Source organism: Cyphomyrmex costatus, unplaced genomic scaffold (assembly GCF_001594065.2).
Source record: "Cyphomyrmex costatus isolate MS0001 unplaced genomic scaffold, Ccosl1.0 scaffold275, whole genome shotgun sequence".
Taxonomy (NCBI): domain Eukaryota; kingdom Metazoa; phylum Arthropoda; class Insecta; order Hymenoptera; family Formicidae; genus Cyphomyrmex; species Cyphomyrmex costatus.
The window spans coordinates 1,169,244-1,197,041 of record NW_017276855.1 but is presented as its reverse complement, the minus strand read 5'-3'; the positions used below and the strand labels follow the sequence as shown (position 1 = coordinate 1,197,041).

Genomic DNA, 27,798 nt, shown 5'->3' with positions numbered 1-27,798 from the left:
TAATTAGTTTTTTTTACATATTTAGAAATCAATAATTCATATCATTTAGCTTGAGAATTAGAAGATTACGCATTACATAATATCATTATTTTTAAATAAAAATACAAATATATATATGTACTGTTTAAATTACTATCACTTTTTAGTTTGTAATAGCTATAAAAATGTTAGTATTTGGGTCTCACTTTTGTTTAATTAAAAAAACGAAATACGTTTCAACAAAATGTATCTTCGTTTACAATTAAAGCAATTTAAAGAGATTTCACATGTTTAAAAGAAAAAAATTATTATTACTTTAAAAATTAAAAAATAATCATCTAAGTGCAGATATTGTATGTTAAAAATGCGTATATTAATCAAAGTTGATTGGTTTGTTTAATTTACATGGGGTTATTTACGGCTGATGAGGACTCTGTGAAGTCGAAACGTTCCGTATATCAGTGTTAATATTATAACAAATTTATATATACAAATATATTTGACAACCAGTATAGCTCAATTTGTCTTTATTATTTTTTAATATTTGAAATTTATTTGAACGGATATTGATTCAATTTAATTTATTATTACTTTGGTAGTTGGGAAATAGTTTTGGAATAGAAAGTTATTTTTTCCTTCAAGAAGTACACATACAAGGACATATTATGTTGCTGTTATGTTACTTTTTATAGTATTGCTCATTATATACTTTAATTGTCTACATGATTATTTTGATAGTCCAATGAAATTATTTTCAGGTTCGTACCGACATTTTTAGATACTTCTGCAAAATCGTTCTTTGCGTAGAAATGATTACGTAAGCAATTCAATAGAAAAACACAAGCATTATGTTCCGCAGATTTAAAATATTAATATAAATAATAAAAGATCAAATTTACTGTTAAGCGGGGAGCACAGACTTTTGCATAACGCATAAAAGCATGTGCATAAGGAATTTCATTGGTCCATTTTCTTATGCATGAGTCAATGGACCAATCAAATTCTTTATGTATATGGTTTATGCGTTATGCAAAAGTCTGTGCTCCCCGCTTTAAGGTGCGTCTAGACTATCGAGCCGAAACGTGAGCCGAACCTAGAGCCGAGCCGAGCCGCGAGCCGAGTCGCGAGCCTCGAGCTGAGTCGCGAGCCGAGCCTCGAGCCGAGCCGAGCCGTGCCTCGAGCTGATGAACCGAAATTTCCTCGAGCCGAGCCGAGCCGAGCCGCGAGCCGAGCCTCGAGCTGAGCCGAGCCGTGCCGAGCCGTGCCTCGAGCTGATGAACCGAAATTATCGAAAAAAAAAAAAAAGAAATACGGATCGCTTGCGACGCTTGTGAAATTTGGTTAGAGCTCGACTTGATTTCGACTCCGAAATTCAGCTCGATAATTTCGGTTCGAAACTCATCAGCTCAAGGCACGGTTCGGCCTGTGGTTCGGCTCGGCTCGCGGCTCGGCTCGAGGCTCGCGACTCGGCTCGGCTCGAGGTTCGGCTCGTGTTTCGGCTCGATAGTCTAGTCGCACCTTCAAGACTATTCTCAGGTAAAGGACAAAAACTGCAGAAAACTTTTAAACGAGATGATGAACCGTAGATAACAAGTGTATCGTAAATACTATTAAAGTACTGTCTGATGTTATTTAAAACATTTTTGCACGGCGTCGAGCAAATATATTTATAAAATGACATGCGACAGGCACTTTTAAGTATGAACACGCGTTTGAACGAGTCACGTGGCCTCGCTGCCGGGATTATGTTTTGATTCCTCGTTTGTTTGTTTCGTAGTGCGATGAAGATTTCAGGCACGAAATATTTGCGAGAGTAGTCCTCGCACAGTGTAAACTGTAACTCATGTGCTTCAGTAATAATGAAAATAAACTCGATATAAAGGAATATATCGATTTGGAGAAGCGAACGAATAACGGGTAAGAGGTTAGGAGCACACGGCGGGAAAGCAATGAAACATACGTGTCGTGTTTACAGCAAGGCCGCATGCGTTACGTTCTACAGGTGTTGATTGATGATCGTGATTTGTATCATCGTTACTTTAATAGGATCGTTTATATGCGCGTTGATCAAAGCCGAGATGGACGAGTGGCTCGGAGAATCAAGGTAGGCAGCATCCATGTGTCACGAGAACAGACGTTTTATAGGTTAGCTTGGTGATCCAAGCATGGTGTCATAAACCTGCCTCGACTAACGCTTAAATTTAACGTTTCGAGGACTTTTCGCGTTGCTAGACATGCTCGATAAAAGCTTCTAGATTTGTTCGTTTATTTAATCGTTCTCGTATTCTTTCAGCACGAAGGGGCAATCGAAGCTGTCTTTGAGAAGGAACTGTACCAATGAGTCATCAAATCCAGGCAATTTGATAGAGTTATCATCAGACGATGATAGTATTGATTTACCATTGAATTTGCAGAAAAATACAAAAGAATATAAGAATGTAACAAGTCACGGAACAACTAGCATTCTGAATAGTGTAACAGATGCTTCCAAGTGTAATTCGGAACATAATACATCAGATAATTTGAGTGACGATGACATTATTGTTGTTGATCATGTTTCTAATAATGATACTTCTTATAAGAGCCAGTCGATGTTTAATTGGAATAAGCCAATCTCTGATCCACTCTCTCGAAACATTTTTCCTGAATGTAGTAGTTCGAGGAAAAATGTGATAGAAACACCTAACAAAAGGCGAAAGCTAATGATAAATAATTCAAAAAGTTCAGATTCAAGTTATGGTGAGGATGATTTTATAGATTTTGACTTTCCCAAGAAAGATGATTCACCACCTCAAGTTGGAATACATCATGAAATAATGATTGCTGGAACCAGAGTCAAACTTCCTGTTAAGCCATATCCATGTCAATTAGCAGTGATGAATAGTGTAAGTATGATTATATAGTTATACTATGACTATATAGTTAAGTCAATATCATTGCTCTTTTATCATAGTTTCATTACAGTCCTCTGTTTGCAATTCAAGTTTATTTACTACAAGTGAAATTTCATTCAAACGTTTACCTTAAGTTTTCTTCAAATCTCAATAACGTTTGAATTAAAAAAATCATTTGGTGATATTATTAGAGATGTTGAAAGGTAACGTTGAATTTTTCCACATTTTTTGAAAGTTTGAAACAATAAAAAAAATTGAGCCGGGTAAAAAATAATCAGATTGCAGACAGAGGAGCAAAAATATAATGATCATATTACACAAATAGTGTTATTTATCTAATTAATGTTAATTATATGTTAAAAATTATGTGCAGCTCATTGCAGGATGTACTAAGGAGCAGAATTGTCTCTTAGAAAGCCCTACTGGCAGTGGTAAGACTTTGGCGCTTCTCTGTGCAGCTTTGGCATGGCAAGAGCAGTACAAAGGTGAGTTTGTAATACGAATATTATCTATGTATACACATTAAATGCATATCGAGAATTAAAACAGAAACATTAGAATTTAATTACAGAAATTATTGCAGCAATTGTTGCGTAATTTTTCTATCCATTTATGAGATCGCGTTTCACAATTAGACGATTACATTTTTGAGATACAGTCTCTCAATTACGCAATAAAAAATAAAATAAATTATTTTGCATACTAAATTATGTTGAAAATTCACGTGCACGCTTAGACGTTCGAATGATGCATGCTCCCACGCGATCCATCATATGATATTCATTAATGTCCTACCAATCGTGCTCGTGCAGCGTTTTCCACGGCTGCGATTATGTCTGTCCCCAAGATTTATCGAGGAGCTTCGCGAAAATCTCGTTTCGTCGTCGTGTAGCGTCTCGTGACGGTCGGTCGTTAATGTCAACCGTTCTTTTGCTTCGCTGTAACACGTGTACACATGCCTGCTCACCGCTATTATCGGATTTTTGACTGTCACACGAATTTGGAAAATTAGGCAGATCAAGCCATCACCCATCGCGCTTGTCTCTCCTTCGCTTCGCGGTAAAGCACCATTCTTATTAAAGTTTCCCCCAAAGTTCGTCGACGTTTTACTTATCTCGTCAAAACTTTATAAGTCTTTCGGATAATTTCTCGACGCGCTGTTATACGATTTGTTACGTCCGTCGGATCGTTAGCTCAATCGCAAGCTTTACTTCATATTAATATTATTGTTATATCTTTTTTTTTTTAAATATAGCAAATCGATTTGAAAAATTCTATGTACTCTTATAAATATGGGACTTCGCATTAATTATGTAGAAAATTGCGTCCCAATAAAATGTGTTTGTTTTTATGTTTGTTGTACACTTGGGAAAAAAATGTACTAAATTTCATGAATATTTGTTTAAATAGTACTAGCTGAATATTTACTAAATGTAAACATACATTTATTTTATACAAGAACCATTAATTAGCTCATTTTTTACTAAATAAATATTTACTGTAAGTAAATATTAAGCATTACTGGTATGGTGTAGTACTATTATTTAAAAAAAATTATATTAAGATTTAGTGAATGTTTTCTCGCTGTTGTGCTTAATGCTTATATAATATGGTTAATAAAAGATATAATAGACACAAAGTTCGATATCTTGAGTTATAGTATTACATTACAAATCAAGAATTATTCATTATTGAGCCTTGTGTCTATATTACGTCTTTCGTTTACCACGTTATAAGCTAAGCTACAACATATGTAAGAACGAACTCATTTCGTTGGGACTTCAATTTTCCACATAATTAGTGCGAGGTTCTTTGCATGTAGACGTGACATGTATTGAAAGAGCATTCTTACTTTACATGACATATTTATTCACTGCGATATTTCGCGGTTAACTCGTTAATGCGGCCGAAATAAAAAATTGCTCTGCAGATGTTTAATTTATGTCAATTTTTTAAAATGGAAAAATCCTTATAGAAGTTAATTGCGGATCATAAATATTGCGCGATCAATTCTCATGTATAAATACCACGTTGCGCCGAATGGGAGAATTTGAGCATATTTAACTACAGGTGGAAAAGAGGCGCAGACCCTTGTTTCCTCGCCAAGAAAGTCATTTCGACCGTCAGCGGTTTCTTGGCTATGATATTAATTTAAATTATTCAACCGTTTATGTGCACCACCAGGTAATAATCCTTACAATCACGGAGTCACCGGTAACTTCGACTCTGCACGCGTGCATGCAGCTAATTGTTCGCGATCCGTGCAATTTCTAAACAATTAGATTTGCCTTTGCAATGCGCGGTGTCCCGTACCGTCCTCGGTCGTACCAGTCTACGAAAAACAGCGGCCAAGCATAATCGTTTTTCGTTAGTATAATGCGCCGAGAATATATTTTCGTTCAATGTCGGGCGTCCGATGGTCGCTTTTGTACACATTATTCTATCTACCTATAGCGATAAGATATTGGCATCTACGCTTTTGAACAAATGCCGCCAATAGTATAACCTGCACAGCGTTTTGCACGTAAAGCCCTGCGCACAATAGAAATATTAGGAATAGAAATAGAATAAAATATTGAAAATAAAGAAGAAATAGAGAGATTTAGAAAATGTATTAGACAATAGGTACAAATAAGATTTATAAATATGTATCTTTTGCGTAAAAATATCTTATTTGTATTCATTATGCGTTACGTTTAAGAATATATGAGGTGTATAGTCTCTGAAAAAAGCGACTGGAATTGAAAATTCATATTTTTTGTAAAGAAATTAATATAATATACATGAGAAGAACGAGTATGTTAAAGTATGTAAAAATTTAGCTAATAATAAATATACAGATCTAAAAATAATTTTATTTAAGACATAGAAATAATTATGTAAAACACTCAAATTAGTAGACGAAATGTTTTATAATGTAAAACTTTTTGCAACGTTATGATTAAAGCTTAAAGGTTTTACATAATTATTTTGATAATCTAACAAAATTATTTTTAAGTTTTTATTTAGCTACATTTTTAGATACTTAGCAAAACGATTTTTTTCTTGTATGTATAAAAAGTTTCAATAACGTTAATATTTATGTTTGACAAAATAATTTTATAGTTTAAATAGACATTTTCTGATTTTATTTTAATTATTTTTTGAAAATATGTCTATTGAAATAATTTGTTATCTACATTCTAAATCGTTGTTACATTTTTTGCAGATACGTATTGCTTTTAAATACATTATAGAAGAATCTCTAATTTTTTCATAATTTGTCCATTTTTTGTTAACAAAAAAAAAAACACGTGCAATACGTTTATTTTTCTAATATGCCTTTTATCGTGCGCGCAAGGTTTAACTCTATTGCATTTTAATTATAATATATCTGTAGAGTTTTAGAGCTTGAGTTCGCAAAAAATTTTCTGACGTAGCGAATCAAAGTATGACATTGTAATTTCATTTAAATTTTTATATTGTGCACGTTATTTAAGATATTCCTCGTAACACATTCAATCACAAGTCTAATGATATTGTTCATTGTTTTGTTGAAACATATGTAGTTTTCTTGATCTTAATCCCACCTTATCTAATGGAATTGTATTGTCGTTTACGAGATTTATTATACTCAATCAAATATCCATATTATTTATCCCATCGAAAACGTTTTGTGGTTACAGCCATCAAGGTTTTTCTCCAAGGAGGCAACTAATTTAAGGAATCATTAAACTTAGTAATTTATTGTACATAATTCTATCTTAATGTGCTATATCGTTCCTTGTAGGCAAATGTCGACCAATCGGAAGACAATTGTGTCGCAACTTATGAATTTTTTGTCTTTATATCACGGGATTGGATTTCGTGAAAGGTTAGCCAAAACCTGTATTAGTCCGATGTCGAGTTATGTTCTGATCATTTATAACATGGGCTAAAGTGCATATCGCGACAATGAGGCTGAAACGTATTCGACGATCGCGTGCCATTTCGAGCTGCACGAGCGACGAATTAAATGTTCCGCGATGTTAACGTCAAATTTGCGTGAGCAACGTCAGGGTCCGCGAGGACGACGTAGGACGGACAGAACGTCTCCAGGAATATACCGGGGAGGACAGCACGAACCGTCGTCGCCTTCCGGAATTATGGACGCGTCCTCCCCGAGTCTCGTCCTCGTGACATCGCGTCACAAATCGAAAATTACCAGGCACGCGAAGGTTCTTTTTCTTTAACAATGTTTTTACGAAGAGACGATCAAAGCAGTTCCAGTATTCAAGCATTTCCCCTCGTTGAACGTATCATCACTTTTTATCGTCGTTGAACAATGTTACATGCACATTGTGCCAATGCAGTAGCATCGAATGACATAGAATTGAAATCGATTTCTTTTACTATGATAAATAGTAAAAGCAGATAAATACATATATTATAGTATGTTTAACTGTAGACAAAGAAAGAAGGTAGAAAGTATAAATTTTGAACAGTTGTAATTTTAATTTCCTTTTCTATAAAGTTATGAGAATTTCTGTATTTTTAAAGGGAAATATATATCTCGTGTCTGAATAATAAAATATAATGGCAGTTTATGCGTTACGTTAAATGAAATTTATGTTTTTGATGATATCACGTAGGCAATTAGCTGTCACTTACGATTCGTTCTTATTGTTAGTTCGTAAATACGCATCCCTAATTAGGCAAATCAGGATAGAGCGACTCGATGGGAATTAGTCATGATAGCGATTTTCGTATACATGTAGAAGGGATATACGTGCGTAGGTGTGTCGCTTTGCACGACATCCTGCTTTTCCCAGTTATAATTTGCTTTATGCTTTAAACCTGGCGCTGTCACGCTCTGCCGGAGGTCGAGTGGTACTGCTAGCCGCCAAACTGTAAACTTAGCTCGTTGGAGAGTCGCATAAATTAGGTCCTCGAAAGGGAATAGAGAATTTTCTAACCGTCGCGGTTTAATCGATATCGCCGTTGCCGTCGGCTCGCCGGAGACTTGTTTCGAATATTTATGTTAGTTTTCTTTCAAAGACGCAATTAATCCCCTTGGATACGTAATCAAAGTCGTATAGACGTCTAAACTGCAGCGCGGTTCAATATTTTATTTCTAAGCTTGGGAAATAGAAAAAGAAAAGACAATAACATGTATACGGATATTTACGCGTATCCGTTGCAAGTGGGAGAGGTGTTGATAGAGAAGGAAAATGCGAAACTTGAGGATTCAGCCACTTTGTTTGGCGGACCGTTGCACATACGGCTCGCGTGTTTTACGTGCCAACCATAGTGCCCGATTAGTTTGACGTAACATTTATACTGGAGAATTTGAAAAACTTTAAATCGTTCGTAGAACGGAGGAGCGTGATGCGCCGCATCGCCGGTAGAAGGGGAAGGGACAGATCGAGAGGGTTGGACGAATAAATTTCGAAAGTTTATCGCGAAATCGCATGCCGGCTAATGTCACTTTATTACCAGCAGCAGGAGACGACGACGTGGAGACAGGTTCGCTTCTATCCGGGAGGGGTTCGGAGAGAAGAGCCGCGGGAAGGATAAGTTCGAAATAACCGGCAGCGACGAGACCCATTGTGCGGCAGGAAACTTGGGAAGTCATAATAATTATCGGCGAACGCGGAATTATATATTGTGTCCCCGTGGCAGCCTGTCGTCGTCGTCGTCATCGTTGTCGTCGTCGTCGTCGTCGTCGTCGTCGTCGTCGTCGTCGCTGCGAATTGTCTTTGCGCCTCAGCATGCAACTTCAACGGAATATGCAGCTACATGCCCTGTGACGTCCTGACATTAATAATGCGTTGGGGATCCGCCTTTTATGCCGAAGGTACCAACCGTGGTACCATCGCCGAGAACTCTTCCCAGAAGGAGCTCGCCGATCGTGCTGTTTCGCTCTTGCACGATCTGCGTTCTCGTGTTCTCTTCTATAGGTATCTGGGTGGCTTTTAAAGGGGGGGGGGGGCAGCTATCGTTAAATCACGTATTGGTTTACCATAAATTTGTTCTTAATTACGTAATTATCATAATACGTATATAATACGCAATATAAATTTTACTCCGTCTAATAATAGAGCGATTAATAATTATATTTTACAGCAATGCAAGCTCAATTCGATATAAAATAATTTTCTACATTTGGATCTCTCTTTCTTTCTCTTGGCTGTCCATCGAGGTGTAAAGTAGTGACGCCTCGTTTGGGTAAAGATAACCTTTCGAATTTGATTCTAAAATTGAGTGCCGAAACTCTTTACCGTGTTCATTCTTTTATACGTTTCTACGCGACTTGCGAGATGTGCGAGAGAAGGAAAGGGGAAGATTGGAAAGGGAGAGATAGAAACCTGGAACGGTAGTCCTGGAATGGTGCAGGGCTACCCGCAGAGCACGTTACTTGTGCTGTGGCAGCTTCGCGAGCAAAAGACAAAGGAGGGCCCACGCTTTCATCCGTGCCGACATTAAGGTACCTACTGTATATGCCCTTTCGGGACACAATAAGGTCCACATGCGGGTCCAACGGATCTCACGTCTCCTGCGTACACGTATACCCTTCTCACAATGAGAGTCTCCCACTTTCTCCCTTCCTCCCCTCGTCTTTTTTTTTTCTTTTTTAAATCGTTGGAATCTTTTTTCTTCGACGGCTATGCACTTCGTCTCCCGAATTCCAGAGTAAAGGATTATCGAAGCGCCAACGCGCGCGCGCGGCTAAGATACTCGATAAGTCGTAAAACATTTAGCGTGTTATCCGCGGAGCGATAATAAACCCGCGGCGTTCGGCGAAATTGATTCCGCGGCTAATGAGTCTCGGTTATTTACGAACTATCGCGATGACGGTTCGTTCGAAGAACTGGTACAGAAGGACCGTTTTCGTTTTCTTCATTTTCGCGAGAGAAAAAAGTCTATCGCATCGGCTGATTTATCGCTTGATCAACGTTTGAAACTTCAAAGTGACGGTTAAAGCTTTTACAAGAGATGACAAAATCCTGACATGAAGAAAGCGTCCCACGTTTGTGGGATACGTGTATCTAGGATTGACCTCACATAAAAATATAGTTGTACCGATAATAGGATATGCTGGGGAGCGAAAGGTCCACTGCGGACAGGTCTCGCTGGTTCCGGATGGTTCCCGAGTAAGCGAATAAGATAAGGACCCCCCGAAGGAATACGGCGTGCGCCGCCGATTTCCAACCAGTCCTGAACCTCTCTCTCGGGTGGTCCATGGTGTCCCTTTTCCCCTCTCCGTGCTTCTTCTTTTATATTGGCCCCCTTTCTTCCTTCTCTCGCGTCGTCTCTCTTCTGTATTCCTGCTTCTGCCCGCGACTCGTTCGTTCCGCGACGGTGTTTCCCCAATTGTTTCCGGTTAACATCTCACGGCTTTTCGCACGGCTGCTAATCGATTTTAGAAAACTGCTTTGCGCCGATGTCATCGATCGCGATGAAAAAAAATTTAGGATGGTATTGCCAGACAATTAAATTATTTAGAGAAAATTTAATGGCGAGTCTTTAAACGAATTGGAAAAATTACGAAGAAAGCTTTACAATTTATTTCTGTAGCGAGGAGTTTGCGATCGAATTGCCGCGAATACACGGTCGTTCGATCGGCGGTTGGTCGATAGAAGTCAACGACGATTCACCTTCTTCCGAGAAAGGATCCGCGATTCAAAAAGCGCCGTCCTTGCGAATTCCAAACGACCCGCGATCTTACATAATTCCACATGCTCGGCAAGACTGCCCGGCGTCCTGGAATTGTCCCTTTCAGAATTTCCAGGATCCCGCTAACGATTCCGGATATTCCGACTGCAGAATAGACAATCTTGAGTCTTCGGTTCTTGGCTTTCAGAATTTCATTCGCTTGTCCAGGTTTCTGACGTGCAAATTGGACGGGTTAGAAGAAACATCTCTTAACTTTTTTCTTTAGTATATATTGCATTATATTTGTTTTTTTTTTAATTTATGTATTTAATTATGAAGCTAATTTTATTTTTTTTTTACAATTCTTGCAGTTTATAACTCTCAGTTTGGATTCTTTGATACCTCTTCTTTGATTGAATTCTCAAAGTATCCTAACATATTACACTTTTTTTTTTATATATTACTGTTATAAATAATAAATAATTTTTATATTGTAACTTAAACATATTTTACGCAGACTTTTTGAGGCTCTTTTCTATTATTAATATAGATAATCAAACGTGCGAAAATAAATTATGTTGGTGTCTTAGCGGCGAGATAATTTAAAGCGAGCGTGAACTCGCGAAACATGTTCGTTCAACGAATTCGGCCGCGCATTCCCCAATGTAATTCACGTGGAATCGATCGTGTAGAATTTCGGTATGGGCGCTTTTCGTTCGGGCGGAAATGTTTCTCGCAGGTAAATCGCGGGCGCCAGGCGCCTCCGGGCGTGTCGGAAATCGCCCGCCACCGTTTCACCAATCGACGCCAACATACTGTCGTCTCGTCTCTTAAATAATGTCTAGCCAACTTGCCATTTTTTTTTTATTTTGTCAGCAGCACAAACACATACGATTTAATTGAATGAATTTAATAATAATAAAATAGTACAAAAATGATAATGACCGACCATGCGTTTTGAACCAAAATGAATCGTATCTTCCTTCATATAGGTTTTCAAACGTGTTTTTTTGTTGTTAGGAAAGAAATTTAATATGTTTATGAAAGGGACGGTTTGAAGTATCTGAAATTCTAGTTAGATCCAGATCTAAAAATAATTTAATTTTTGCTCATCAGAATAATTATATAGAATGCTGAAGCATAATGATAATACTGTAAAAGCTTTTGTGACATTCTAAAAACTCTGCTTTAAAAGTAGACATTTAAAAGTGAGAACATTATATAAAAATAAGCTTAAAAAGCGTATTCTTCCTTAAGTGTCCTTTGTATAATTATTTTAATGGACCAGTGAAATTATTTTCAGATTTGTACGTATCTAGCTAAATTTTTAAATATTTCAGCAAAACCGTTTTTCAAATGTACACATATCGAAATGCTCTGTACATGTTTATTTTATAGCTGTTGAGTTTCTGTATTAAGAGCAGACCATTATCGGCCATATATACAATTTCGATATCCGACATTCATCGCGCTCTTTCATTATCAATACTTCCCTCTTCTCATCGCATAAACACATACATAGAGAAAGAGAGAATGCGGCAGTAGAATGAAATATAGGTGGAACAGGGGGAGAGAGAAGGAGGTAAGACAGGAAAAGAAAGGTACACTCACGAACGCTTAGTTAAGTGCAGAAACTTCTCCTGTGCATTCTGCATCGCCATGCACTTCTCTAGCCTGGGTATACAAATTTATAGCGTGCATACGCACAATATGCGTGCACATGGCGTTAAACAAAAGCCGCCTGTGTGTGCCCGCGTGTACGTGTGCCGATCATGAATATGTATGGGTCTTTTTGCGAAAGATATGTGCGTGTCCTTTTTGCCCCGCGCACACTCGTGTGTGCGTGCGAGATCAAAGGATGCCGCCCACCTCCCGTTCTCTCTTCATCCCCCTCCTCTGTCGCACGTGCATTTTCCCTCCCTACTTTTCTTTTTATTTCTCTCTTTCTCCCCCTCCCCCCTCTCTCTCTCTCTCTCTCTCTCTCTCGTTTACTCTCTCTTTTTTCTTGTCTCTTTTTACTCCTGCATACGTGGATTACGCGACCATGTCTCATACCTCACCGCCTTCTCTTTTCTTACAGCAACTGCGTAACGTTTATCAACGGATGCGACAGAACCGTTGTGTTAATAACGTATTTTTTTTTTTTTTGGGAATATGTTATGCGCAGCACGATTTTGTGGTTGACCACGTACAAATCGTGGGCGTAATATACGTTAGTAACTCAATTTATTTTTATTCTTTCAAGTAACGGTTATTTTCAATAAAGAATATTTTCTTGCTAGAGAGAGTAATCTTAAAATGTACTTGTCGCAAGTTTTAGAAATACTCACTACCATATATTCAAAATAAGAATTTATATTTTCTTTTGAAGTATATTATGAAATTTATCCAAGAAAAGTATATGATTCTCTTCCATCGACTCTATATAATAAGTAAATCGAGTTTTTGGTTTAATTTAATATTCTTGATTGAAGTATTAAATTTTCTAGGATTCAGAATATGTTTTGAATAAATTTAATGCTTGTGATAAATTTATGATAGATTTGCGGATATATGAACTTTTGAAATACTTGAAAGAAGTCATTATTACTTGCGTACAGTATATCTTTTCCTGCGTGATACATTTGTGCGTGCATTTTACATAATTTTTGTTCAACCTAATATGCGGAGAGAGTTACTAATTTTAGTTACTAACTTTAACTACTAATATTTTTGTTTGACTACTCCGGAAAAATTTAAACCAAATTGACTCTCGATGTTAATTTCACGGCAATTCCGGTTCGCACGGTTCTCACTCGTGTTCCGGGGCGATTTTTTTTTTTTTTGTCAACGACGCGTCAACCGACGCGTAAAATTGTATATAAACGAGGTGAGAGTATTCCCGGCCAAGCGTTTAGGTAAAAAAGTCAGATTTATTGAAGCCTGAAGCGGAAGTCCGAAGGCGGTGTTTGAATCGGCCACTGCTTAAACGAGTACCGAGAAAGCATTCAGCCAATAATGCGCCCACAGCGCAAAGAATTCCTCGTTGCGCGCGCGTTTAGACGGGCCGGGAAGGAAGTGAATGCTAATTAATGACTCTTAATTCTCTTAATTGGTCGTTACAAACGCCGCCGATTGCGGCGGTCGTCCGCGCGTCGTACATACGGAGCTGACTGGGCCCGTAGCTACTTCTCGATTGTTGTAGACTCCCTTGGAATAATCGAGCCTCTGTTTCCCACAGTGCGCATCTTTGCGAGCATCTTTGCGTAGTAAATTCGACCCATCCGGTGATTAATTGCAAAAAAAAAGGCGATAATCTCCAATTGGTGTCAGCGAGGAGAGTGATGGACTTCGTGGCTCCATCTGCGAACAAATGCCGGAAGTGTCTAGGGCGCGAGGTAGCCGAGACGCAAACCCGACATACCGGGTGGATTGTGAAAAAAAGTAGAAAGAGTAACTCTATACATGTAAAAGAAAAAGTATTTTTCATTATATTGAACATTTTTTAATGATATTTATTTATAACACTTACTGTCGATTTTTTGTCAAGTTTTTAAATTTTTAATTTGATACTTCTTATTTTTAATGAGTTAGAAAAAAGAATTTTTTAACGAAAAGTTGATAACCAGCAGCTTGTTTTTCTTATTTTCTATATATATATATATATATATCTAAGAAAGAAACACGCAGTGATGAAGCAAAATCTATTTTTGTGATCTTTTTATTAGATAGACAGAATAATGAATATCACTTGCGATTGAATGACAATGCCTCTCTTTCTTCTCTCTTGTATTTATTTTATCTTTACATCTTTCTCCACTTGTCACAGAATTCATTAACGAACTGCCATCATGTCTTTAAAAACTTCTGTCGTTCTTCATTATTCATTGGTGATGATATTCATCATCAAAGAGTCCTCTTACTCGTCAAAGAGTTTCATTCTGTAATTCTATGTATCGAAACGCGAAATTATTACACGCATTTCCATATTGCATGAGACAAACAGGAATATGTTTTTTGATTACACTGCATATAAAATGCTTAATGAATTAAGTATCAAGATATTAAGAAACATAAAGTATATAGCGCATATATGATAGCTAAGATTTACTTATTTGAAATTATTTATGTATAATTATATAAGTAGACATTTTTATTACACAAATATGATTGTATAATAAATAGTTTGCAAAAGAAAAAAACAGTTATTATTATTTATAATAAATAGGAAAAAAACTGCAAATTATTCCGAGCGGTCTCCAAAATAATTTCAAATTAATTATCCTATTCAGGGTAGAAAAATTTAGATTTTTTTTTCAAAGAAAGCTCATCTCACTGAGTATTTTGGGGGTTTTATTGGAATTTTTGATAAAATTGATTATTTGATATATTTTAGGTAATTTCACGTATTTAGTTTATATTGCATTTATCATTATTTAATTATATATTCAAATAAAAAATAAATTATAAAAGAATTTCGTAAAAATGTTATAATGATGAATTTTTCAAATATAAAAAAAGACTTTTGTAGTGAAAATAAAGAAAGAAATAATGACACTATGTATTATAAACTATAATATATTAATATTTATTTGATAATTAAACTCTTAAAATTTCTTAAAATTAATACTTAAATAAATTTTTGTTAAAAGATAGTTTAGTATTTGATTATGATCTTCAATATAATTCCAATAAAACCCAAAAGCCTACAAATTTGAGGGTTTTTAAGTGGGTAAAATCCAAAAAATCCAGAGTTTTGTTAGGGGACGGGTAAAAATAATGTCAATCCTGCCCATTATCGTATATTGAAATCATACGATGATACAGAAATGGTATAAAAATAAAAATATAGATGAGAGAGAAACATAATAGTGATGATACGATCGCGATATGTAAACGGTTGTGCTGTCGTTCGTTATACAACAAAAATGGTCGTAATGTAACGCCGTGGATGGGTTTTCATCCGGGCGTAACAAGACAAGGGGCCAAAGTGACTTCTCATTGTGGGCGGGCATAGTGTGACTCTTGCAGAAGGAGATATCAGGACGACGACGATGACGACGTTGTTGACAATGTGAAATTAAAAATGCGCATGGAAGCGAACGGGTATACGAAAGGAGGTGAGAGTGGAATGAAGCGGGTTTCAGTTTCCGTGCCCGAGCTTCCATTCGCAGTCCCGCGATATTCCCGACGATGCCGACGAGGAAAACAATGCCAGGAATCTGCGTCAATGTGCTCTTGAGCGGCATTTCATCGACGACGACGACGACGATGACAACGATGAAGATTTCCTTGTGATGCTTACGCCACTTCCTCTCATGTCTCGGTTTCACTGAATCGGTACCCATTGGCGCATTCATTAAATTTTTATCGACCAGAATTTTCCAAATTTTACCAAATTTTCGTTTATTTGTTTCTTCATGAAGATGTGTAAACGTTTTACAGACTTTTACAATATTTCAACATTTGAAATATTTTATTGTGATATCTCTCTAATTATTGGAAGAAATAATTTATTATATATTTTTTTTAAATTTTAATTTTTTGCGAACTTTACGACGTCTTGCACAAACTTTTTATGTTTTCACTTTTACGTATTTAACAAGAATTTTGTAAAACACGTTAGTGAAATGGTGAAAAATTATTCATTGACAGAAGGATTATATCGATGACAATAAATATCTAGAGAGTTAAAGTATACGTATAAGATATACTCCTGGAAATGTATGTACAAGATTAATTTTCAAAGCGTACACATTTTTGAACGCGATAGTATTAGTGGACTAACGATTTTTGCGGATACCGCTCAAGACAAAATGTAATGATACGATAAATACGATAAACGCGATAAATAAAGAATATTATTCTTATGGCTGTTTTTAATAGTCATCCTTCGTATTATTATCTTTCCGTCGACTTTGCCGGCTTTTCGCCCTTCGACGGTTCTCTGATACTTTATGCGCGCATATTCCCTCTCCCTTGCCGTATAGAAATGTAAGTCGGGTGTATACGCATACGTTGATGCGATTCGTGTGTACCAGACGAAACCGCCCCGCGTCACGGCTCTAATTAACCGATTCTCATTACGTAGTCGCGTTATACGAGAGAGGCTGCATTTAATGAGACCACCAGTACGTCGTATGGCTTTGCTTCTTCCTCAAACTATATCCTCATCCCTCTCGCCACCGGCTCTCTCTCTCTCTCTCTTTTTCTCGCGGTTCACATCTCGTCTGGTCGCCGCGCTGTGTCGCGACGAGACGATCGGCTTCCGTCGTGGGTGGTGGATTTTTTAGACGAGAGGAAGCAGCGGACCCCGAATGGCAGAGGAAGGAGAAACGCGTGCCTCCGCGACGGAGAGGAGAATTTATCGCGAGAACCGAGTATCGATCTCGTGCGAGTCGCAGCGAGTCCTCTATCGAGACGCCAGCCGTATTATGCGCCGTCAATTGTGCGGATCGTAAGTTTTTTTTTTTTTTTATAGGCCGATTTCAGCGAATGTTAATACGCGCAATCGCGATCTCTTAATACCGCTATGATATATGTATTATATATGTATTATATGTCGCAATCATCACGGGTGTGTTTTTCCATTTTATTGCGCTTCATTTACCATACTAAATAATTAACGATGGATAATGTAATCGCAAGAGTTCCCGGAACTTTCACTGTTATAACGAGTCGTACTTTGCAAAACCGTTTTGCCGCTTTCCCTTTTTTGCTTCGTGGTTTTTCATTCTTCAACTTTTATTCACGACAGAGCGATGCACAATTTGCGACATGAAAAACTAACTACATACCTCGCGATACAAGACACTATAACAATCGGTATTGCAATTATTACGTCATATAATCGCACGGAATAAAAAATGTCTATTTAATTTTGCGTGTGAAATATAAGAAATTATCTGTATCATTATATAACGATTTTATTATTTCTCGTGCGATTTTACACATCTAAACGTCCGATAAGTAATAAAGACACAACGTCATAATAAAAATGTCATATGGGTGCAAAGAATTGAAATGAATGTTTTGTAATTTTAAAACATTTTAATATCAAGTAAACGATCGACCTTTATCGCGACATGTTATATCGGCTATTCGAGGGTATTCGACGAAACATATCGAGCGCGACAACGCTAGATCGACGCGCAGTCGGCGATTTCATTCACCGCCGTTTTCCGCCGCTCACCGATATATAGCGGAGGTCCAGGAAGAGAGAGGCTGCGCGCTCTCGTGCGGCAATTGGTTTCTCGGGGACATGGTATTCGACTTCGCGTTCTTTGTCGAGGAGGTGGATGGTCTCCATCGCACACAAAGTGCCCATGTACATTGTACTCCTATCCAGGAGGATTCTGAATTCCCATTGGGCGAAAACCGTCACAGGCACCACGCCCATCGGACCTTCTATAGAGGCTCACCTATACCCATGAGTCTTCGAAGAGATTCTCTCTCTCTCTCTCCCTTCCTGCCTCTCTATTTCTATCTCTCTTCCTCTCCCTGTCTCCTTCCTTCTTCTATCCCCCTCTTTCTCTCTTCTTCGCTCCATGCTTCTCGTCGTTCTGAAGAGACGAAGCTTCTGTGTGTTTCCGTCAGTGTATGCACACGTGCGTGTCGACAGACACGCGGCGCGAGAGAGAATCCGCGCGCATCACGGATATATATGCACGATTCGCTGCACTTTGACTCTCTCTCTCTCTTTTTTCCTCTTTCTCCTCACCTTTCCATGCAGTTTTCTCCCCTCCTTCGGCTTGCACACTTGTTCTCACTACGATCTCCTATTCGCTTCTGTTTTCTGGAGAAGGGAAAGGCAGAAATGTGCAAGGAGAGATAGAGATGAAGGAAAAGTGAGAAAGAGAGAGAAGTGGAGGAAAGCATGAATGCTCGAAGAAGAGGGTGAGTTATCTAACGGAGGGTACTACTTGCTCGCGCACTACCCTACGAGAAAGACGAAGGGAAGAATAGGAAAGAGTCGACAGAGTAGAAAGCGCTATTAGCGAGGACTCCGATCTGCCTGTGCTCGGCAGATTTCTCGAAAACAATTTATTCCTTTGTCGTTTGTAATCCGGGATAAAGGATCTTCTTGAGATAACGAGGCCTCCCCCGCACGCGTCGCTTATACACGCGCCATGCAAAACGTGAAATATGCGAGAAACCGAGTTATTAAGAATCGGTGTGGCTTTGAACTCGTTAGGTCGCGTCAATGAACGCAGACGAAAGAATCAGTCGAGATACTCTTCATCTGCATATTCCGAAAGAATACTGTTAAGAAAATTAACTTAGGAGAACATTAATGAAAAATTATGCTAAGAGGACGTGAATAGTTTTGCGGATTAAAAAGTAAAATATTTATACAGCAAGATATAACAATTAAAGAAATAATAAAATGTATCAAAATGAATTTAATTACGTTTGATGTGAAAATTTGATTTAATACCGTAATTAAATGTAGTTTTCAATACTTTGTATCATAATTTACATTAACTAAATTATACTAATTAAAAAAAGATATGCAATTGTTTAAGACCGTTGATTTTTATCTTATAATAAAATAATTTTTAAAAAATTTAATAAATTTTTGAAGCAGAGTCCAGTGCACGAGAAAAAAAAGTTACTTTTTTCTTCAATTTTAAATACGTACTATTTTCTAAAAATGGATATGTATTTTTAAAACTGTTGTAATTTGTTGTATCTTAGTCAAGTTATATCTTAGCCAGAAATTCAGAAACAAATTGCGAATTTGATGATTAAAAGTCATTGATAATTGGCAGGTTAAGATTCGAATGCGTACTGGTATTCGAGATTATTGCATTTAGAGAGAATTTTGTACAATTAAAATATTCAACGCGGAGTTTCCGCGCAAGTCGCGTCGCACAGCTCTCAGTTTACTCCCGCGGGAAAAGTCCCGCGCGAATTCATTTTACCGACTTATTTTCCCGCGGGAGTCGCTACGGGAAGTAGTCGTGGCCTACTATCTCGATGGGAAATCTGGGCGAGCAAAAAGTCTCGTGGGATAGATAGACGGATCGTACCGCATATATGTACGTGGCAGAAGGGAGATGGCGTAAATCCGGCGACCAAGCCGCCGTGTAATATCGCTTCTAATTCCTTTAATTAAATATACGCGCTGGAGAGAGAGAGAGAGAGAGAGAGAGAGAGAGAGAGAGAGAGAGAGAAAGTTTAGGCGATCCGGTAGGGCTATATGCTTTGCGAGCTGTAAAATCTTGATGTGGAAACGTTGAGCTCCGCGCGCGTTCGGAAAAGGAAATAATTTAGGCACAATTCGATCGGAAAGATCGTAAAAATAAGACGCTCTTGTATTTGTCAATGTTCTGTCTCTAAAAGAACCTCAAGTTTTGTAACATTTTCTCTATCATTTCAGGAATTAAAATTTAGTGAAATTATTAATTTATAATTTATGAGAGAGAGAGAGAGAGAGAGAGAGAGAGAGAGGAGCTACAATATTATTAAAATTCTACAAAAATTAAAAACTTTAATAAACGTATAAATTAGAAAATAAATTTTATTTATGTTATAAGCGGCAAAATATATTGTTTTAATTTTAAGTTTTAGTTCGATGTATTTTTTTAAATTTTATTACATACTTAATATCATAACCGCTTTTTTATTTTCATTTTATGATTTGACTCTAATCGTCCTTCATCTATGCTTAATTATTTTTGATAAACATAATTTCATTATCGCAACCTGAAATAGAAACTTACATGAACGTCTATGAAGCGGATATAAGATATTCACAATACATATTCTTCATTCTATTTATTAAAAAACTGTCGCAATCTCTAGGACGTCGAAAAAGCGTGCATTGAAATCAATTTACTTAATGTTTAAAAAAATTTTAATAAACAACGAGAAGACAAGGACGACACAAGAGTCAAAACTTTCAAATATAAAACGTATCTATAATTAACTTCTTTCGATAATTAGCTTAACACTTAAAAACATTACTTAAAAATACTTGAAAAGTATAAAATATATATAAATCTCTTGTTATAGGTTTCGGCTCCTGGATTGAGCCCTCCTTAGACATATTATAAACAGCAGTTAAAAAAAATTTCAAATTTTATAGTTTAGGATAGCAATTTAGACTTTTTTTATGAATGTTTACGAAACGGATATAAAAGGGATATTCAATTTATTTATATATTATACACACATACATATATATATATATAATTTTCTTTATTCTGTCCATGAAAAACTGTCGTAATCTTTAGGACTTCGGAAAGCGTGCGTCGTATACAGATCGAAATCGCCCCGATCGAAATCCGATCCCGAGAGAAACAAGCGAACCGGGTGGCCCCTCTCATTTCGGGATGTTTCTCGCTACTTTTCTACGATTGAATTTCCGATTCACGTAAATCCTATCGCCATCGTGAGATCTCTTCACCGCCGACAATACATCGGAATAAAGAAGTCGGTGAGAGGAGCGCTCTCTCGCGGTTCGGTTTATCCCTGATGATCTGGAGCGAAGAATGTTGTGCCTCACGAATTTCACATTCGCCCCTTCTCTCGCCCCGTAACCCCCGACTATCTCGTACGCGAAGCAGCCCCCGGGTCAGGTCCTGTTCGAGTGTTTACGCAATAGACGCTTTTGTCCATCGAGCGATGAGCATCATTGTCTGTCCATCTGTCTGTCTGTTTACCGAATAGATATCCGCGAGTGGTAGGATAGAAGACCCTGTTCTCTCATCCTCCTTTCCTCTCGTCTCTCCATCTCCTCGCTCTTCCTCTCTCTCTCTCTCTCTCTCTTCCCCGTCGGCGGCCTCTCCTAGCTCGAAGATGTACTTTTGTGCCTTTATGAGAGAAGCTCGCCCGAGCCTCGTTCCCTCTTTTGTTCTTTGTCCGCTGCGGAGGTTTTCGTTTCCACGGTAAGAAGAGCGTTATAGGAGGGAAGGACGAAGGTTCCTGGCAGGATTTTGCAGGACCTTTTCATCTATATCTTCTCGATTCTCCCTCCCGCCTCTCCCATTCTCGCTCTTACTCTCCCGGAGAGGGTTTTCGATTTCTCGGGATGCACCCTTCGCTCTTCAAGAACTACTCTCCACAAGACAGGTTACCCACTGGTTCCTTTTAGTAACGACGAGGACGCGTACAAGCGTACGCCAAAATCGATCTCGAGATTCTGACTGTTAAAGCTAAAGCTTGTTTCTAATTGGATGGACGCGCCGCTTGTCCAAGTACCGTCGAGGTCGCGAGAGGACATTGCAAGGCGAGCCTATTCCTCATAGGGTCTGAGTTTCAAGTATGCAAACATAACGATGAGTGCCGACTCGTTATTTCAATTATTCTTCTCGTAGATATAAAGAGCCAACTTTTGTATTATTCACAATGATTTTGCATGAAATTTTATTGATGCATATAGTTTTGCGTCTTTATTGTTACTGATATCAAACGTTTATCGTTATTCATGTATAGCGGGGAAAGATCAAAAAATACGTAAATCATCTACCAGCTTTATGACATCTATGTTATGTGTATATATATATAATTTTACAATTATGGATTATCTCTGGTATTTTGCGGATTATTATTATTTGCAATCGGGAGAAAATAGTTGGATTGTTGATTGTGAAAATGAAAACAGTTCGCACCGCTGTGTTAACAATGAAAATAAATCGCATGCAATGTCTGTTTGCGAAAACCCAGTTGCCAGATTTATCTGTCAACAAATTGTATTTAAACTGTCGACCGCCCGTCACGCTCACCCCTATATTACATGCATTTTCAACGCGAAGACTGCTTCCATTGATTTCGACAATGGACTGAACGAAAGTATTAAAATCATCAGCCGTCCATAGAGGGAAAGGGTTTTGATATTTTTTTTTTTATGTAACACGCATACATTGCTATTGTATACGTATTACATATGTAGAGATTTCTCTTTCATAAATATTTATTTTTATCGTATGTAGATTTTTTGCGTGTAATGTACGCGAAATCAACATTAAGTCTTTTAAGAGCTATTTAAGGATTTTCCTATTCTTGACCTGAAATGAAAAAGGATATCCAGCAGCAGCAGCAGCGCATTTAACGCGTTCAAGAGCGAAATGTCGCTCGGGCGCCATTATAGTGGCCATATTTACCCTGATCGTCAGCCTCGTAGGGGGTCTGTATACTGGTGGTGTCCATACCCACCACGTAAGAGAGTGGCGTACAGACTCTATCAAAAGTACATAATGTACCGCCATTACGGTATATATATTTACTATCGAGATATATTTAATTGATGTCGAAATTCATATACTTTGCATTATCCATATTATTTCATATCATTTAATAATTTTAAAGGAATTGCATTTTATCTGATATAACTCTTTTTAATCAGAAATAATTCGGTATTAATTATTACAAGCTTATTAAGCTTTAATTTTTAAATAGCTAGGATACTTAGAATATTCCGAACAAATTTTATCTTTATAGTTATGTTTTTTAATATGTGTGTGTAGACATAAATTTACACACTATTCTTAAGAGCTAAGGGAATATAAAAATAATGAACTAATACTTCTCTGTGGAATATTTTTATTTTCCTTTTCCAAAACAAGATTTTTAAGATAACTATGCGTAAAAAGTACTCTCTCTCTCTCTCGCTCTATAGGTAAAGATTAAATATTTCTCTAGACATTATTCCTCCCCCTCTCTCTCTTTTTAGTAGAGGTGAATTGCTTTTGCGAGTTTCAAGATTGGTGCATAAAGAATTCATTTAGAAAATGTTATGTAATGATTTGATAAAATGTTAACGTAGGAACACTTTTCATGTAATTACATTTTGTTTAATGAACATATTTAATGTAATTTATTGAATCAATTGTATAGAATGGTAATAATCGCTGATACTCGAATAAAAATTCCTCTCTTGTGATGTTTTCCCTCTTCTTCGTCAACTTTGTATTTTTCTTCTCCAAAATTCAATATATATATATATTTTTTTTTATATGACTCCCACGTTTTAGGCGTGGCTGAAGAAAAGATACGAGGAGTCTTTTCTATTAGAGTAGCCTACGTCTAACGAGTCACCGTTAATAATCCACGCGCGTTTCTTTGCTTCTCCTTTCTCTCCATACCTCAACGTTTTTTTCCTCAAGGATAACACGAACGAAGAAAACAAGCGGCTGTTCTTGCGCCATCGCGCTAATAAGGCTACGTGTTATCTGCTATGGTGGGTTAGTGCAAACAGGCCGTTAGCAAATGACAGAAAAAGTGAATAAGAATTGTCCAAAGTGTAGGCACAATAGCGATATTGCCGGGCACGAATGAATCTCGACGAAGAAAATGGAACGTCAAGAGAGCGTCTGTTTGGAAGCTTTTATACTCTTCTTTATGTAATGATTAAACTTTATAAAGATAAAATAAAAATTACGATCGTTACAGTTAGAATAATTTATTAAAGAAAAGTGCCGAGAATCGAATAAGTAGAATATCAACTTAATCATAAAATTTTAAACTTTTGTCGTTATACTGTGTCGATGATTTGAACATGTCAGATTGTTTTATTAAAGATTGTCCGTTCGAAAATTCGAAAAATGAATTTCTACCGCAAGCAAAAGTTTTTTTTTTTGAAAGCTGTATCATCAATATTTCTCGCTGACAGCTCTATGACTTTTTGAAGCGATTAACATTTACAGGCTTATGTATAAACGTTTCGGCGCGTAAATTACTGGCGGAATTAATTACGTGACGCGCGCGCGCGCGTTTCAGCGCAACGAGTGCGTGTAATGGGTTTAACGCGATGAGGCTATGGCCGAATTTGCCCCAGATGGACGCAGACCATGGATTGAGATGGACTTCGCGGGTGGGTGGACGTGCAGAGGAGTAGGGGGGGGGGGGGGGGGAGAGACAGACAGACGGAGAGCACGGGATAGATAAACCCAAAGCTGGGAGAATTAGTAATGCAACCAGCCGTACATACTGCTTTACGCGCGCGTGCACGTGCCGGCTGACCAATCAAAGCCTCGCGGCACTCTATGAAGCCTATCAGATCCCTTATGTTTCCTAGAGGCTCTCTCGTTACGTGCGAGGGCATCCGATTATGTCCGTGCTCGCGCATACGTGTGCATCACGTATACGTGTGCACGTTGCACGCCATACAGGGCGTCCCATTAACTTCGTCCCTTCCCACACTCAATTGAATTTTAATGCTGGCGATTAACTGGCGCGACGCCGGCGGTTTATAATTTAAATACGACAACGCGCAGCGTCGCCGTTGCAGTTCGTAAGAATTAATTATAAACGGGCGAAAGCGTGGGTGAGAGCATGGGCCGGTAATCAATGCGCCGGTCATTTTAAACAAATCGTTACTTCATGAAATATCGACGAGAGGAGCTATGGCGAGTTTAAGCTTCACCGCAGCTCGCGCGATGTCCGCTCGGTGAACTCCCCCCCCCCCCCCCCCCCTCGCCCTCTTCCGTGACCGATTAATATAATCCTTGTCTAATTGCAAACTGCGTAATGATGATATCGTCATGAACCGGAGGAAGGTGCGACGTATATACGCGCGCATGTTCCGGCTTCCTGGCCGCGGGAGCGTTAGTGCTTACAACGTGTTTTATTCATTCTGTCTCGCCATGCGTGATTGAATTTTAATAGCCCCTATTAATTGTACAGCTTTTGCGGTCGGAATATAAATATAGCAATGTGGTACGCTTCACCGCCGGATAATAATTCATTCCGCGTGCGTGAAACAGTCAATTACCGGACGATAATCGTTACCATGATCGCGGTATAATTTGTCAGCGGACGATATGACGGGGCCGAGGTTCTCTGTTTTTAATTATGTGTACGATCGTCATTAATATTTCACCTATGAAAAGCGTTAGTTTCGTATATACTTGAAAAATTGTTTTCCTAATGTAAAACACAGGACGCACTTTTTTTTTATTTTTGTGACATGATTATAATGCATATTTAATAATTATGATAATAATATTCTCATAATTGATGAATAAATAAGAATGCGAGCAAACGTTTTCGATTTAATTATTACCTTTTCATTTACTCGTTTCAAGAAGTAGAGAGTGTGTACGACGCTGATATTAGGTATTCAGAGCGTTTTCGAAAGAATCGGTCAGTTTATAGACTGATCCCTTTTACAGATCTATTTTTCATATATTTTTTATGAGTTTTATTGCCGCCACAGAAGTGCAGGGGCGAAATGTGCGTTGAAAGCGGCGAGACGATTGAAACCGGAGAAGCCGACGAAACGCTTGCCCACTCGCCGTCGTTGATGAACAATCCGAATTTCAAAAGGCCAACTGTCGCCCCCTCGCCTGACTTTGTTCCGCAAAGGAAATCCGCTCTCGTGTATACTTTTAATTTCAGCATGTTTTTTTCTTTCTTTTTTTTTTTTTTCATTAAATGTATCGATGATGCGCCCATATTCTCCATTCCATATTCACCATTCTTATGTGCCACGACCAGATCTATTTGGCGAATATTTTCCAACGACGGGAAACGAAGCGCGTTCCCTTTTATTTTCAAAATCGGACACGGGCGTTAAACCACTTTTGTATCGTCGATACATCTCCGGTGGTTTCTATTTTGAAGCAGAGAAATGGAGGAGGAGGAGGAGAGATGGGAATGGTAGCGCAAATAAAATTCTTCTCGCTCACGGCGACGCAAATACTGTCAGCCGGGCCGACGTTTAAAAACGCAATCGCCGTAACTGAAAATCGAAAGCTGCGCGCTTTCAGGCGATGTATCGACAGATCCATCTTACTTCTCATGGGCGTACCTTGCCTCGAGGGCTGACGTGTCGTTTCGCGTTTTGAAAATCAACGAAATCGCCGACGGGCGAAGGATTAAATCCTGCGGTGCTGGCGCCCAAGCTTTTGGCAACTTTAGCCGCGGGCTTGTTTGCACACCTGAACTCTTCCCCGATATAATTTAAGCGCGCTATTAATAATGGCTTCTCTGTGCGAGCGTCTACTTTTTTTTTTTTTCTTCAACAACGAGATTTCTAGCGTTTTCATGTATTTCATGATATTGCATGTAATACAAGGTACGATTATACGAAGCACTTTCTAGATTTTCGCCTTGTATATGTATTAAGATACTATTAGACAGATTTCTTGCCCTGAAAATGGATTCATCTTTTAATTTAATTTATACCAATGATTCTGATGTCCTCACTATACGTTTTTCTATTGTACTTCTGAAGAAGACCCAATCCAAGAGTCGAAACATGTAAAGTTTGGAAGATTTGAAGATTTGCGGTTAGATTTTATTGGAAATGTTTATTCTTGTTATTATATATTATTTACGTCTCATTATTGTTTTTCTTTTATTCTTTGACTACGTGATTAAAAAATTTCAAAGTTATGACTTTTAATTTGTCTTTTTAGTCTGTTACTTTTATGTTAAGATACTATGCTACGTGGAAAAATTCATTATGTCGAGTTCATGCGATTACTAAAATAAAGATGAAAATAGTATTAACTGACCGACAAATACAAATGAACGTTGAAAGGATATTTTTTTCAATGACTCGATGTTTTATTGAGCAGAGATATGAGTCGTGGTGATTAAATAAGGATATATTGCAGAGGGAGATATATCGCACGAAAAATAAATTGGACGCTCGCCCGATAATTTACTGATGAATAAACATAACGCGGACATTAATACCGGCACCGGTCAATAATAAATAAATTGGATGCGAAACGCGGAAAATTGTAATGTATTTACGCGTCATACTTTCGCGTGGCAACCTGCGTTTATATTCGCGCTCCGAAAGTTTTTATTAACTTCCGCGTACCCGCGTAATGTTCCCACGGTAATTAACCCGGGACAATAATTCTCGCGGCTGCGGGAATAACCCAGTGCGATCCAGTTCCTGTTTCGTGCGAAGCTATTTGAAATCAATTTGTTAAGTTTACGCGTATACGCTGAGTGAGAGAGAGACTGTATCAAATTTCGAAATTAATTTTTAATACTTCTATATGAGATTATTGCAGAGATATTTTGCAATTAACTATCTTTCCGAGAGATTATTTATTATTGGTATATAAAATTCTTTCAGCTCTTTTATCCTAAGCCGTTTTTAATTAGACTATACATATGCTTTTGTGCATATTGAAAATTTTTATTATAAAATTTCATAAATACTTTACAATAGTTTATTTTACTGATTGCATTTACGTTTCATAATAATTTTATTACTTTTTTTTTAGCGTTCTTTTATTCCGTTAATATTAATTTTTTTTTTTTTTTTCAAATAATTCACAATTTTTCTGTTTAGTCGAAAAGTTTTAATTTATAAATGCTTTTTGACGTTTCCATCGCTACATACAGCATCATAAGATTGATCGTT

At 37.7% G+C, this 27,798-nt stretch overlaps 1 protein-coding gene across 1 annotated transcript in view; it reads left to right on the top strand.

The window, feature by feature from the left end:
• The first annotated feature begins 1,763 nt into the window (after positions 1–1,763).
• The window catches only part of LOC108774822 (Fanconi anemia group J protein homolog), a 47,572-nt gene continuing 21,537 nt past the window's right edge, over positions 1,764–27,798 (top strand). The window contains exons 1-3 of the mRNA XM_018541030.1: positions 1,764–2,083; positions 2,273–2,864; positions 3,247–3,358. Of these exons, the coding sequence (XP_018396532.1) occupies positions 1,992–2,083; positions 2,273–2,864; positions 3,247–3,358 (796 nt within the window). The 5' untranslated portion in view covers positions 1,764–1,991. The remainder of the gene's footprint in view (positions 2,084–2,272; positions 2,865–3,246; positions 3,359–27,798) is intronic.